The sequence below is a fragment of the Lichenostomus cassidix genome, chromosome 2 (assembly GCF_008360975.1).
Source record: "Lichenostomus cassidix isolate B80296 chromosome 2, HeHo_3.0, whole genome shotgun sequence".
In the NCBI taxonomy this organism is placed as follows: domain Eukaryota; kingdom Metazoa; phylum Chordata; class Aves; order Passeriformes; family Meliphagidae; genus Lichenostomus; species Lichenostomus cassidix.
Window position 1 is genome coordinate 143,545,475 of NC_139482.1, and position 14,694 is coordinate 143,560,168.

At 37.5% G+C, this 14,694-nt stretch overlaps 1 protein-coding gene across 9 annotated transcripts in view; it reads left to right on the forward strand.

The window, feature by feature from the left end:
• The window catches only part of EFR3A (EFR3 homolog A), a 76,066-nt gene continuing 61,372 nt past the window's right edge, over nucleotides 1-14,694 (forward strand). The window contains exons 1-4 of one of the 9 annotated variants that reach the window (XM_085053592.1): nucleotides 1-152; nucleotides 4,659-4,711; nucleotides 7,761-7,874; nucleotides 10,326-10,406. In XM_085053592.1, the coding sequence (XP_084909718.1) occupies nucleotides 10,394-10,406 (13 nt within the window). In that variant the 5' untranslated portion in view covers nucleotides 1-152; nucleotides 4,659-4,711; nucleotides 7,761-7,874; nucleotides 10,326-10,393. Of the gene's footprint in view, nucleotides 153-652; nucleotides 675-4,377; nucleotides 4,530-4,658; nucleotides 4,712-7,760; nucleotides 7,875-10,325; nucleotides 10,407-14,694 lie in introns of those variants that run through there. The other 8 variants (XM_085053595.1, XM_085053594.1, XM_085053593.1 and 5 more) reach the window with 8 other exon arrangements.

Sequence of the window (14,694 nt, forward strand, 5' to 3'; positions counted from 1 at the left end):
CGGTGTCCCCTCTGTGTGGGAGGGATGGGCGGAAAAGGCACGGCACAGCCCCCGACAGAACTACGACTCCCGGCGTGCACTGCGCTCCGCAGAACTCAACCGGGTGGGGGGAAAGATGGCGGCTGCAAAACGGAGTCGGCGGAGAGGCTGAGGTGAGTCTGGAGCCGCCGGGCAGTGCTCCCGCTACTCGTGTACACTGTCGCAGCCGCTTCCTCTTCGCGATCTCCCGCTTCTTTCCCCCTCTTCGCTTGGGAGCGAGGAGGACGCGCCAGACGGGCGGGCGCTGAGGGGGTGGTGGGAAGCTCGGGCCGCCCGGCTGGCGCGGGAGGAGAAGCCTCGGGGCATCGCCTCAGCCCGGAGCCGCCGTGGCAGCGGCTCGGGGTGCTCCTGTGCGCGTTGCGGTGCACGGTCCCTGTGGAAGGGCTGGCAGGCTGCCTCTCCGCCTCCCGACGGGGCTGCTCGCCTCGGGAGCCGTGGGGACAGCGGGGCTGGGCACAGTGAGTGGACCCCCGCTTTTACCGGCTTTGGGATTTCCCTCAGCAGCTTTTCCTCAAATGGACCGTAAGACAGCGAGATACTAACCGAACACAGTACAAATTCACAGCAGAACGACACTGTGACCTTTCGTAGCTTCGTCTTTGAAGTTAATTGTGCATCGCGAAGCCGTGCTTTAGGTAACTGAGCTGCAGGTTCACAAATCCTGTTACTGAAGACTGTACTACAGTGTCGTGTCTCTTTTTGAATCCGTCTGGAAAGTATCCCGTGGTCCTTTGAGCTGAGATACAAGGGAGAAAAGATCCTGGCGTGGATTGTGTCTATGCTATTGTAGAACTTGTGGGAAAGCCTGTAACTTTGAACCAGTTTTAGTTCCTATATCAAAATCAACTTTGCTAGCCCAGATGTTATACTTTGCACAGCCACATCAGTGCTTGCTCTGCATACTGAGTAGGTAAGCTAAACCGAGAGTTAATAGCCAAGGCTTTGGGATTTTATAGGTAGTTTCTTCCTAAAACGTTTGAAATTAATTTAAAATAAATTGAAATGTTTTCTCAAGTAACTACAGGCCATCTTGCTGGAAGACTTGGTGTGGATGCTCTTAAACATATGGTAAAATTTCTCTGAGAAACTGGTGATTTGGAGTTGAAATCTTGATTGTAGTGCCCTGATAGGTTTAAAGGTTTATCCATAAGTTTTATTTAAGCCTTTTAATGACAATTTAAATATTTGTTTTAAAAAGGCTGCTAGAATGGAATTAATTTCTGATTCAGGAAAAACCTCACAAAAATGGAATTAGAATAGTTTGTGATTAAACAACTGCTTTAAGTATTGCACATGTTTGCGGTTCATGGTGGATAGTAAGTTCTGTCTGCTTCTGATCCAAATTTGTGCAGTGGAAAAGAATTAACAAATTTTATATTATATGCTGGTTAAAGGAGATTTGATGATATTAATCAGAGTTGGCAATTGAAATTCACGTATAATGAAAGGGGATTGCGCGTCTAATTATGAAATCTAAATTATAAAGAATATGGGTTAGGAGCAGCTTTGGTTGGTATCAGTGACTTTTAACTGCCCAGCCTAACTGTAAGGAAGTAATCCTTGTAAAATTACTGTGCAATTTTTAAACAATTTTGAAGATACTTAGTTTTTTTAAGTAAATACAAATAATGTTTTCTGTAGTTGCATTCTCTCTTAGGTAAGGGAGCAGGGTAGTCTCATTAATTCAGCCAGCCTCATACGTGGCATTGCTTCTCCACCTGAGAAAGCTAGTTCAGACTAAAATCAAGCACTTTCCCAGAATTCCACTGTGGTATGTAAATCCATTTTATATTGCATTTTTTGCATTCTGGGAATCATAGTTGGAGCTTAACTGTCTATATTCAGGAATGAACATGTGATTTATTAATCTTGCATTGCACTGGCCATTTGCTTGCTCTCAAAGCTAAAGGCATTGATTAATTTTTCAAAGAGGAAATATGAGTGGGGAAACTAAGTGATGTAAAAGCTTAATGTGCAGTGGATTTTTAATTTTTCAGTTCATGCCTATGTAGCTGGGGTTGCATGGCTGTCAGAGGTGCTGAAACCTCTACTCTGCTTTGGCTTAAGTTGGAGGAATGAATAGGGGCCCAGCTGGCAATTTCATTTTGAAGACTCAAAATCAAGTTAAACATTTATGTTATTACATAATAGAATAACATAACAGAGGGTTTATTGTAAGAAAATACAAAAATTCAGGTGTGCTGACTTCTGTTTCTTTACCTGTAACACAAGGTTATGTACATTTTTCCATGTTAGGTCTTTTAAAGAGGGCCATTGTTTTCGGGCTGACAGGAAAACGATCTCTGCTCTTCTGTTTGGCTTTCAACGCCATTTCTTCAATCTTGTGATAAGAAGGAATATTTGTGCTTATAAACAATCCTTTTATTTCAGATCCCAGGTTAGTTATTACAAAAAAAAAACCCCAGCCAAACATACTGTGTTTTTCTTCTTGTTCTGATGAACAATGAATTGACATTTCCTAGCCTCTCTTAGCCAAAGAGTGTAGAATCTTCTAAAAATGAAACTGAAAGCTTTTGTTCAGAAGAAAAACCCTTATGTGTCATGAAAGTGTTCATCTGCCTTTTAAGGTACATTCACTGTCTTTGCAGTTTGATTATAATTGCATTAGAACTATAGTTATATCCTTAGGAAAAACACAGTAACTTTTAGTCCTCAACAGAAAAGTAGATGTGATTTTATTTACCTTTTTAATGTCAATGAATCCGTTGCTTTGGTGGTGAAAACATTGTATAGTACTTAACATCCGTAAGTTGCATCTGATAATCTGTCAAATGTAACAAATTGACATGGAATATGCTAAACAGTAATGTTAGACTAGGAAACGAAATGGTATCATATAATTTACCATATCTCTCTTTTAATTAGCTAAGTTCTACTTCATCAAATTCTGTGGGGTTTTTTTTCCTCTCTCTTGTTATGTAAAATCTGTTCAGTGACAAACAGCGGAGCAGACTCCTGATGGGAAGCTTCTTGGTTTAGTTTAGGTCTGTTCTGCTGTAACAGGTGACAGCATCTGTGGCTTAAACTTTGTCCTCAGCCAAGTGAGACAGTGATTGAAGACTTTATGGACAGGAAATTGTGTGGTCTGTTCTGCATGTGGAGGCCAGGCCACCTTCAGATGGCATCTTTGGTCCCGTTACAGATCATAAAATGATTAAAAATCCAGTGAGTTATTTAAAAACAGAACCAGATATCTTCTATATGTCTTAGTTGATTACACAACTTTTCTAGTAATTTCTGCAAAAAAAGTCTTCTAAGAATCTTCTAAATGTGAGTTGACTTTGCAGGCAACAGCAGTGGTTATGTTCTAGGAAAATGTATTGAATTCCTGATTGCTAGTGATGGTCAGTAAAACACTCTGAGTCTCTGGCACTTGAGTCCCTGAAACTCTCACCAGGTTCTCTGCATTTTTATTTCCTAATATATCAGTAAATCTGTCTTCTGTAATGTTTCATCTAAGTCCATAATTACATTCTGATCTAGAAATTTTGCTTTTCTACGTGTCTGTCGGACATGATGATCCACAGCACATTTCCTTTTATAAAATTATGCTGCTTTTCTCTCTGTCCTTGGAGAGGGACATAAAACTTTCTAATAATGGGGTATTTTAAATAACTTACTTTGAAGTACTATTTTTAATCCCAGTTGCTGTCAGCAAATCAGAACCTTTGACTGAAATACATATACAAAGAGAATAAAATTTATTTTTAGCAACTGTGAGCATTGCTTTAATATGTGGTCCTTAAAACATATGTTGACCAAATGAAATGTTTATTCTCACATTATCAGTCTCTGTAATTACAATTTTTTGATGTTCATATACATACAATTGTTAGCCGAATATCTTTAATTTTTTATTTTATTTTTGAAGACAGCAACAGTTAGTGTCATTAACTGAGATTTTGTTCTTATTTGTGGAAAAGTACATTTGTGGGGAGTTTCCATTTGGCAATTAGTAAAACCCAAATGCACTGCTTTGATACAGGAAAATCTTCAAATATTTGCATTTTAGTGCTAATTAATGGAACAGTAGATTAGGCTTTTTTATGTCTAAAATAGATTGTTGTAGCTTCAGATGAGTTAATTTTATGAATATATTTAATTACATCAAAAATCTTTTGAACAGCTATTGTGTATAGGAGTTTGCACTCTGATCTAAAACGTACCTTTTTAATGCTGGAAGGAAAAATGCCCTTGAATGTGCCACACAGGTTTTTCAGTTGTTTTTCACAGTGTTGAACAGAAACCTCTCACAGGCACTTTAATAGGGAAGTGCTGTGGTTTACATCTGAAGTGGAAGTGTCTTGTCAGGCTGTACAGGATTTAGCATCCTCAGCAGTAGCACTTGGAAAGGTGTACAGAAAAATATTTACTCCAGCATCAAAGGCAAGAACAGAATGACTGCATTTCAAGAACTGGCAAAACCTACATCTAGCCTGGTCAGATAAGAGGATATCTGGGTTTCTGTGGTAACAGCCTCTTTGGTATTGGAGCTGAAGAATGTGACTTTGGCTCGTTCTGCATAAGTTACTGAGTATATTTGGATGTAAATTGCCTAAAGCTATTGTCTTGACTTTGTTTATTTGTTTTCTTTATAGTTTATTATGTTTTTGCAAGATTGAAGACAGATCCTGATTAACAATGCCTGGCAGTAAGTATTCTTATCTTAAGTACATTAAGACAATATTTAGGGCTGTTTACTGTTAAGATATTTTCTTTGGGGTTTAAAAATTCTAAAAAAAATTAAATGTAAAAAGAAACGTTATACTTGCTGTAATTTTTAAGAATTTCAAGATCTTAACATTATCTGGTCTCTGCCTTTGAAAATCTCCATTTATTTTTCAAATAATAGTACGGTCTCTGCATTTGCCTTATTGATTAGAACTTCACAGTATAACATTGAATTTTGTGATTTAGACTATATTCTGAAACAGTTGTATTAAAAAAATAAAAAATGTATTTTGACATAGCTATAATCCTATCTCTGGACAATTACAACTCATGTTTATAGAAGATAGAATCACTATTTAGGATAAAAAGTGATAAGGCTTGAAATTTTTAACATTCAAAGTTGAGTGAGGTTTTTGAGGCAGATGTTTCTAAGAAACAAATTATTTACCTTCAAGAGTAGCAAATTTCTCTAAAGCAAAGGATCAAGTTACAAAATGTGTTACAACAGTATATAAAATTTAACTGTTTTAGATATTCTTTCTGTGTTCTGTTTAGAAAAAAAATTATGCATGATATCAAATAAGATTGCTAACATCAGTCTTTGGATAAAGCAGTATTCATAAAGTTACAGTACCAGTCATATTGAGTGCATTTTAATTATACAGGTTTGTAATTTCAAGGATACTTAATTTCATGTGGGAATCTTTGAGCATTTGTTCTTTGCTGTGATTTGTAATGAGTTGTGACTGTGGGTACTAGAAGTGCCTTGCAGTAGTTCTGTGTTGTGTTCTTTGAACCACATGTAAAATACCGTACTGTAAAATACCGTACTGTAACTATGTCATATTTGACATGTGAAGGAGTGTGGGGGCTTTTTTAACCAATTAAACTAGAAAACAAAGATTGTTTTTTTTCTTTTAAACCAGATGTGCTTATGTTTGAGGTCATTAATATCAGTGTGTGTAGAGTCTGCCTTACTACAGTCAGAAATTATAGGAGATCAAAAGAACTGATTGCAGAATTTATCTGTAGTGAGACACTCAGAAGTACACAGCCATTTGTTTATCTTTGCCTGTGTTAATGAATTTAAGTGCATGAGTGAAGGGAAGGGCAGTTCTTGTGAAATAACAGTAGTTTCATAATATTTTTCATCCAAAAATTATGGCAATGAAGAGGTGTACGATTGGATTGGAATTTAAGGCAAGCAAGCATCCTTTTGTGGCTGATTGTACTAGTAACAATAGAGATAGAGCCTAAAGGAATTCAATTCTGTTGCACGTGAAAAGGAAATCTTCTGCCTGCTAATTTAGGCTTCTGTAAAGGTTCCATGGGATTCTTTTCAGAGCACATTGGTGAAACAAGCTGCTGCTACAGTGTTACTTTGAAATCTTAACGTATTTTTCTTTGAAATCTGAAAAACTGTTGTTTCTGAAGGTTGGAGGTTTTTCTGTGGGTTTTAAATTTTATTTTGTTTTCTCATGGAGTTCTCTCATCCCACACATCAAGAAGTGCATTGACCGTCTTTGGGAATAAAACTTAGAAAAGGCTGTTAGAGTGAGATATTTTCTGAAAGTGTTTTCTGTCATGCTACAATGAGTTCTTTACAAATAAAGTAGAAAAATAATATCTAGTTAACAGGAAATTTTTATGGAGTTCTTGGGTCACGCTGACAGACTCCCTCATCTGATATTGTCCTGCTTTATTTCTTGGGTTTATGTTTCAGTTCTTGGTGGTAATTTTACCCCCCTTTTTTGTTTTTTTTTATACAGGAGTTGAATAAGTGTATAGGTCTGAAGGTGGTGTTCTGGAATATAATGAGAGGTCCAGATACTGGTATTACATAAAGACTAAGTAAGAGCTTAATTAGGCTTTCTGAGGACTTCAGCTGCTTCTGATGACACTTTAGAAGTCAGTCTTGAAGTTACTGTGTGTGAAACATTCACGGGATAATTCACAGGATAATATGCTTTTTAGCTCCTTCAACATTAACTGTGAAAAAATAGACATGTAGTCAGAACTGGGCTGTGGTACTGAGAGGGGGAGAGATGAACAAAGGTCATTAGCCAGAGGTGGTGGATGCTCTTCTTATTCAACCTCAGCTCAGCCATGGCTGCTGGGCTGTGCTGAGTTGTTCAGTGCATATTCGGATTATCACATTTTCTGTTGTTGTTTTTGTTTAGTAATCCCACTTAGGAATGTGGTGATTTAGTGCTGCATTGAGTCCTAAAAAATGTTAAGATTTTAGTCTCAATGCAGTTGCAGTAGCCCAAATAGAAAATTTTCAGTCTGCTCTCTTAATCCTTAGATGTAAAAGTGCTTGGCTTTGACCAGCAATGACATGGCATTTGTGCTGACATCTGTAGTGGAGGTACGATGCTCTATCAGTGCTGCAGCACCTGCATTAACCTTGCCAAGGTGTGGCTTTCCCCTAAACTTTTAATGTTTAACTTTGACTTTCTCTTGTGCAAATAACACATCAGTCATTGATGCAAATGATTACAGACATGGATGGTGTCTTCAGCTGAAATGCAAATTCTGCAGTGTTGAGAAGGCAAATATGTTTTCTCATTGCTGTTACAGTTCAGTCGGACTAGTTTTGAACCACAGCTGTTTTAGTAACTGTTTAAGCTGTGCCTATCACAAAGAAACTGTGGATTAAAAGATTAAGTAGTGTTTTTATTTAAAAACAAAACCAAAGAATTTATAACGAGATAGCCTTTGCAGTCCAGGCAGTATGTCTTTCTCTCTTGCCTCTTGTGCTCTCAGTTACCCTGTTGAATAATTTGTGCAGATAATTTCATTTAGCATACTTTTGTCATGGAACATGGGTGGCTTTGTAGGTTTTTTTTTGTCGGCTGCATTCAGATTGAAATGTTACAAATGCTTCTGCTAAGGAGAAAAAGCAATAACTAAGTCATATCAAAATATTTGTTGAAGACTCTTCTTTTTGAACGTTATGTTCCACATATTCACACTTAATCAGATGTTTGAAACACATCTTGGTTGATAATGAGGTTTTTCTTTTCTAGAAACAGCTAACCTACTTACTGGATGTATTCCCTGCCTTCAATTAAATGTTTAACTTAAAGGCAGGTTTTATACTGAAATGAAATTGCTTGGACTAGAAGAATTATGTGGTACAGGTGAGAGCACCTGTTGACTGTAAGAATGTATTTTACTTGTGGTAGCTTTGTGTGTGACTTTTTTTAACTTTCTCTTAGCTTATTCTTTTCTCTTCACACTTATGCCATTAACATAACTATATCTTTAGTTTTCAAGGTTTTGTTAATAATAATTGTTACTTACATTGTTTTTAGCTGCTGATTAGGAGGTCCTTATGACTCACTGTAACATATAAATTAAGAGAACAAATAATTAAAATAAGGATTTTGCCAAATGTAATTTTCCCACATTCTTCCTTTGAACTAGTGCTGTGAAATTTAGTAATACGAACACCTCCTACACTGTTCTGTCAAATATTTGCCAGTTGGAAAGGGACCATTCTGATTTAAGAGGTACATATATTAGTTGTGTGGAAAATATTCCATTATTTGCCATGTTCTTGGTTACAGTCGAGTGGCAGTTCTGGTGACTTCAGAATGGCTCCAAGCACGCTCAGTGCACATTATTTCTCATTACATAACATTTTGTTTCCTTGGCTCCCAAACACCGGTGGCTTTTTGCCACTTGTCTGTGCAGAGGCAGCTCCTCTGACAGCAGGTGGAGTGTTCTGGTGGCTTCCCTGCTTCCTGGTGGCTTCCCTGCTTTGTGCAAGGTGAAAGCAAACAGAAGATGGAACAGTTGAGTAGTGCTTGTTATTTTCTGTATTCATGCACACTACTGCTTTCAGTCGTGTTACTTCATAGTCTTTCAACAAATAAGTGATCCACCCCCCCAAAACCCAAAGGTACCCATCAAACTTTTAAAATTATAATTTTCTGTGTGAATAGAGCTTTCTTGCCAAGTGTAGGAGGAAAAACAGCACTTGAAATGGAATTTGAAATGAGTGAATTCTTAACTGGCATTTAACATTTTTAACACATTTTAAGAGGCAGATAACTTCCTCATTTTGGTTTTCTCCTCTCACAACAATTTTTGGAAACTAATTTATTTGTGTTTTGTGATTATAGTTTTTATTGTATATATAATAAGTAAGTATTAACATGATTGTTAATGGGAAGGGAAGATTTATCTCCCTATGAAATAAAATTCTCCCTGTGGAATACCAATGGCTAGAGATGTGTTCCTAAATGTGTCTACATAAATATTTCAAGGACTAAGCTTTCTAATGCTTTTAGTCAAAATTAAGCCATAGTTCTTATTAATTTCTGTCTCTACTCTTTGCATCCAGCATACTTTTTCCCTCCTCTGGAATATGTTTCTCATGTAGTTTTTACACTTTACAACCCTAAATGGGATCTTCTACTTTAAAAAAGTATTTTTCATAATTGCTTTATTTATTTTATAGGCAGTAGAAACCCTCTTAATCTTATGACAGCATTGTTAGCTGCTTACAGCAATGTTAAATGCATTATCATTCTGTAACATTTTCATATTTCAGCTATTACAGAGGAGTTACATCAGGGGGTATCTGAAATTACTGTTTGCTGTTTGATTCTGATAGCTTAGGACAAGAAACATCAGAAGCTCTGTATCGTGTTCTTTTTAGCTACTAACCTAAGGGACATGGGAACTTGGAAAGCAGCTGCCAGAGGAAAGTCATGGTTTGGGCTTCCTTCAGCAGTTTGCCACTTGCTAGACCTAGGCAAGAAAAGGAAAATAACTGTGTTTCAGAATGTCTGTAATTATTACAATACTATGGTCACAGAATATATAATGGTTGCATTGCATAATAATATGCAAGAAATGCTTTCATTACAGAAATACTTAGATACAGGTTTTTTCAGCTGATTTTTAGGTGATTGTCTTTTCTACACTGAGAAGAAAAACGAGTAACTTCTCTAAAAGTGTCTTTGATTAAGCTAAGGAAAGAAACAAAATAGAAACTTGCAGCTGGAAAACTGTAGCTCTTTGTACATCTGTTCATTTAACTCACGGTACCTTAAGCAACTTTGTGTGCCATCAAATTGGTGCCTCCATATTTAATGAATATGTATGGCTTTCTTTTACTGGTTAATTTAGAGCAACTGTTCCCTTTGTGGTTTTCTCTTAGCTGTCATTTCTATGTACACATCATCCTAACCCCATTTGAGAAAGTTAATGTTTAGGAGCAGTTTTGTAGAGAGTAAAAAACACTCATATTAAGACATGATGAGTGACATCATCATTCATCCTTCCATTTCTTCTATTTGTTTCGGAACACACTTCAGTATTGCCAAGAGATGAACAATTGTTTCATCCATTCCTTGTTGAAACCTGAAGAATTTATTTTTTCACCTGTTGTTACTTAGGTATGCACAATCTGGGCATCTAACATAAAAAAAATCAAATGCTTTAGAGATGAACTTCATTCAGTGCCCATCAAAGCCTTTGTGTGCTTTTAAACTGTGCATGGACCTTTCACCAAATGTTAAAGTGTAGCTTAGTCATTTTTTCAGGTTTTATTAAAATATGGCTGTCATTGTTATTTACAGAAATGGCTTTGCAGCTATCAATCGATTAATCTTCATGTGCAGCCTTGTTTGCTATTGATTTCTGAATCATGGGACGAAAGGGTAAGAAGGCTCATGCTGATTATGCATGCAAGTGTCCTATTTTTTTGTGCATGACAACAAAGGAAAATTGATTTTGGGAGTGGGGCTAAGATTTCCATTATGTGATTAAATGCATGCCTCTGGAAAAGCCAGGGTGAACTGCTTTTAAAAGCATTTTGTCTTTCCCTGTCTCTGGGATATGGACTTTCCTTCCCACCCCTGACCACTATGAACTTCAGTGGCTCTCTAGGAAACCAGGTTCCTTGTGAATTGCTGAAGATGAAAGCGTGCACCACTCTTGCCTTTCAGAGAATGCTATTTTAATTCTAGAAAGTTACATTATTCGAGATTAATTCATGCAGGAATTAGACAGGAATGAATAAAAGGTGGGATGGGTAGATGAATGAGATGCTTCCAAGTCTGCTAAGAGTTCAAGAAGCATTTGGACAATGCTCTCAGGCACACTGTGATTCTTGGGGATGTCCTGTGCAGGGCCAGCGGGACTTGATGATCCTTGTTGCATCCCTTTGTACTCAGAATATTCTGCAATTCTATGATTCCTCATCTAACAACATGTAGACCCCAGGACTTCAAAAAATAGTTGTCACCCATATAAGTCAGCCTTTGTTTTTCTGTCCAGCTTGAGATCTGTTAAAGGTATCAGTCCTTTCATTTTTCAAGAAGAGCACAGTTGTGACCCTAAATTGTACTTGGACCTGTTACAGTATTTTGCTGATAACAGTTTGTACTTTGGCTGGAAATGGGCACCCCGAGTCTTTAATTGTGGTTTGAGAATGCTTACTCATTTCTTAGTAAGGGAATGAGTAAGGAATTCCAATCTAACAGTTATAGTAAGTATAGTATAGTATAAATATGCTAAATCAGTACTTCTTCTGGATAGTTTTGCAAAAGCTGTTAATATGTAAGGAAATTGGTGAAGATAAAGCTTTGTGGATATTTTGTTAGAAGAGCACCAGCAAATACATAATAATTTATGCTATTAAAACAAATTTTCCTGTGTTCATTAAACTACAATGTAACTGTCTAATGATTAGAAAAGGACTTTAGGATGCTGATATGCTACTTATGAACTTTATATATAATAAAACATGAATAATTATCATTGATCTGCGTCTGACAGGATGGAGCTAGCAGAGTTCTCTTGTCATGTAATACCTGCAGTGCAAGCTGTTTTCAAGACTTTCTGTGTGCTTGTGGTTTTTTTATTAAGTGAGTTTGTGATTTGTTACTGACATTGGTTTATACATGAGGTTGAAGTTCCTCAGAACTGACAAAACACAATTTTGCAAATTGAGTCTGATGTTGGAATTGCACTGTGGTTAGAAGTAGTGCTGGTTGTGGGCAAGAACTGCTGGATTGCTGCAGAAGCCAATGAGCCTGTGTGCCCACAGAGGTCCAGTTTTCTACAGAAAACTGAGACACCCAAGATTTACTGGTTAACAAGATGTATTTATAAAACTACTTATTTGCATATAAATACAAAGCTGTCTGTCTCCTACACTGACCATTCTCTAGACTGGCCAGTTCAATTTGGTGGGAAACAGAAGTTGTGGCAGTAAAGGGACATACGCATTCTTTAGGTACTGAAGGTGCAAATCTACTGTGTCTGTGTTCCTTTCTGACTCATTAGACATTAGAGGAGGGGAGAAATTGCTTTTTAATTAGCTGGGATATGTGGTATCTTGATAGGCATATGTTCTAACCTTATATCCCACTGTTTGGGAGAAGAGCTGCTTTTCAGTTCTTGGAGGAAACCTGAATTCAAGATGAAGTGCTCTTTAGAGCTAATGAGAAAGATAACAACTATGAGGACATTTTATAATTTGGATTAACCTAGAAGGAGGTGTTGTTTTGGTGTTTTTTTCCCAGTGAAACCTGTGTCTTTCATGTCTATGTTTAAAACTGAATAATTGAAAAGTTGTTGCATAAACTTCTGTTTGCTGATTTGTTCAAAAGCTACCCTTCTGTGAGGGCAGGATGAACTATGTAAAGCTGTTTGCAGAGGAAGGAAAACTTGTAAAATTGAGTGTATTGGCAGCTCCAAGGACTTGTTCTTGATAATATAGAAAGACTTTTTTTTTCAAGAGATTGATTCCATATTCTTTTAATGGAAACATTTATATTTCCATGTCCAAATGACAATATCTCATTTTGTAAATACTTTCTGGGAAAATCAAACAGCTAGAAATAGATACAAGCAGAGTACTTAATTGAAGATTGGTGATATTTAAACAAGAGTTTGAATTCTGAAGTCTAAGCCTGCGACTCTGATTTTCAAAGTAACATTACAACATTTTTGTTTAGCATTTCATTTTTCATTAATGTCAATGCAGTTTAAACACTTCTGTTACTGAACAGAAACAGATGCTTTGTCATGTTTTGAACTCTGTGTGTGTGCCTCAGAGGAATTGCTGCACTGTTTTCTCAGCATAAATATCACAGTATGGTCCTAGATTCACAGAAACACTTTCATCCACTCTTATGTTACTTTCTGTGTACACTGCATATGTGTGCAGGAAAGAAAAGTTATGTAATGTGGTGTTGAACTACTTGTGAACAGAACATTTTTCTTTTAATTAGGAAATGTTTTTCAAAATCTGTGCATATGTACTGATGTCTGTAGCTGAGTTTGCTCAAATGAAGGTAAAACTTGTTTTTGAAGTTTTGGCCGTGCTTATGTTGGTATTTGGGATATTTTAATAGAAGACAGGATCTGTAGAACAACACACTCTTACATGTGCTATAAACAGGTCAGTGGTTAATGCTGGACTAGTTAAAATCTAGTTTCCTGAGCTAAGCTTACCTTCTCCATTAGCTTTGAGGGTTACCAAAAGGCCTGTGAACCTCTGCTTCCTCATCATAAGGACTTTTAATCATGACATACATGCATTTTTCTCTCACAAAAAGCTTCTCGTGCCTTGTTTTTCCAGTGACAGTGTGGTAGCTGCTCCCTGGTCTGATTCAGCCCCATGAATTTGGGCAGCATGAGCTGCAAGGCAGGAGTAGAGAATTAAATCTTCCCATCCTGCATACTGTAGTCAGGATATCTGTGATGGGGAGGGGACACAACTGGTCTGAGCCTCCTTTTTTCTGAGGAAGAAGATGGACTGCAGCATAAGATTCTGTGAGTCTACCCCTACGACTATATTCCATCCCTGTGGATTGGATTGAGAAAGCAAACTTCATGGTGTTAAGGAAATGGAAAAAGTAGCAGTCATCAGAAGAATTCTCCATGCATCTTTACAGTTGTGTTTTTCCGATGTGCAAGATTTCAGGTGTTTATCATCCTCTGGAAGACTTGAAACCCTGGACACGTGCTGACCAGTTACTCATTGGTTTGAAGTGGGCTTGTAATCTGTAGGGCACGTGATAGTCAGTTTATCAGTGCCATGCTTGCGACTCACTTCAAATAATGAAAATATGTAGTAATGACAAAGTCTTCATAAAATTCCAAAAGAAGAGAGTGTTTGTCACTTTAGCATCGGTTTCTTGATGGAGGGAAGCAACAGCTTCCAAAGCAGAAGAGATTACTAAGTAATGCAGTTTTCAGTTGACCAAGAAGGTAGAACTTTACACATCTTGGCAAAAACATCCCATGTGTCAGGAGGCATTCCAGTTTCTTTTGTGATGCTGACCCTGAAATTAAAGCATCTGCTGAAAAGCAGAACTGTTCATGGTGTTTGAGTGACTGTGTTCTGAGATGCCAAGTAGTCCCTGTGAGCTACTGCCCTAAGCTTGGCAACTTAAACGTTCTGTTAATTGTAACTCCTAGAGTAGTATCCAGACCTGTGCTCTTGTGCCACTTTCCCGTTGATGCCCCTCTCATCCTCATGTATTCAAGGGGTTGTTACCCTAAAGGTAATAGCTTAATCCACATGAGTTGTTGTAGCAACTGTTGAGCAAGTGAGTTGTTGAGCAAGTGTTAAAACAACAGAATAACTCTTTTCCTTGCTGGGAAAAAAGGCTGTGTCCAGTAGTGTGAGGAAGTGCAATGGAATGAGAAGTGTGGAACATGTAGATTAGAAATTTTAAAACTAAAACTGAGCATGGGCAGAGTGGCACAAAGAAAGTCCCTGTCAGCAGTCTGCTGTGCTGCCTGGAGTTGGGACTGGGAAGAAAAGGTCTGACCAGCTTGAGCATCTGGGAGGCATGCTGTAGCCTGGACTTAGCCACCAAAGTTTTTTGAGGTGTTTGGCCAAGTGTATATATTTTTACCTATAGTTGGCCAACCTGCTGATCAGAAGTATAGGTTGAAGGTGCCAGAGGCAGACAGTGACCCTTTTGGCAT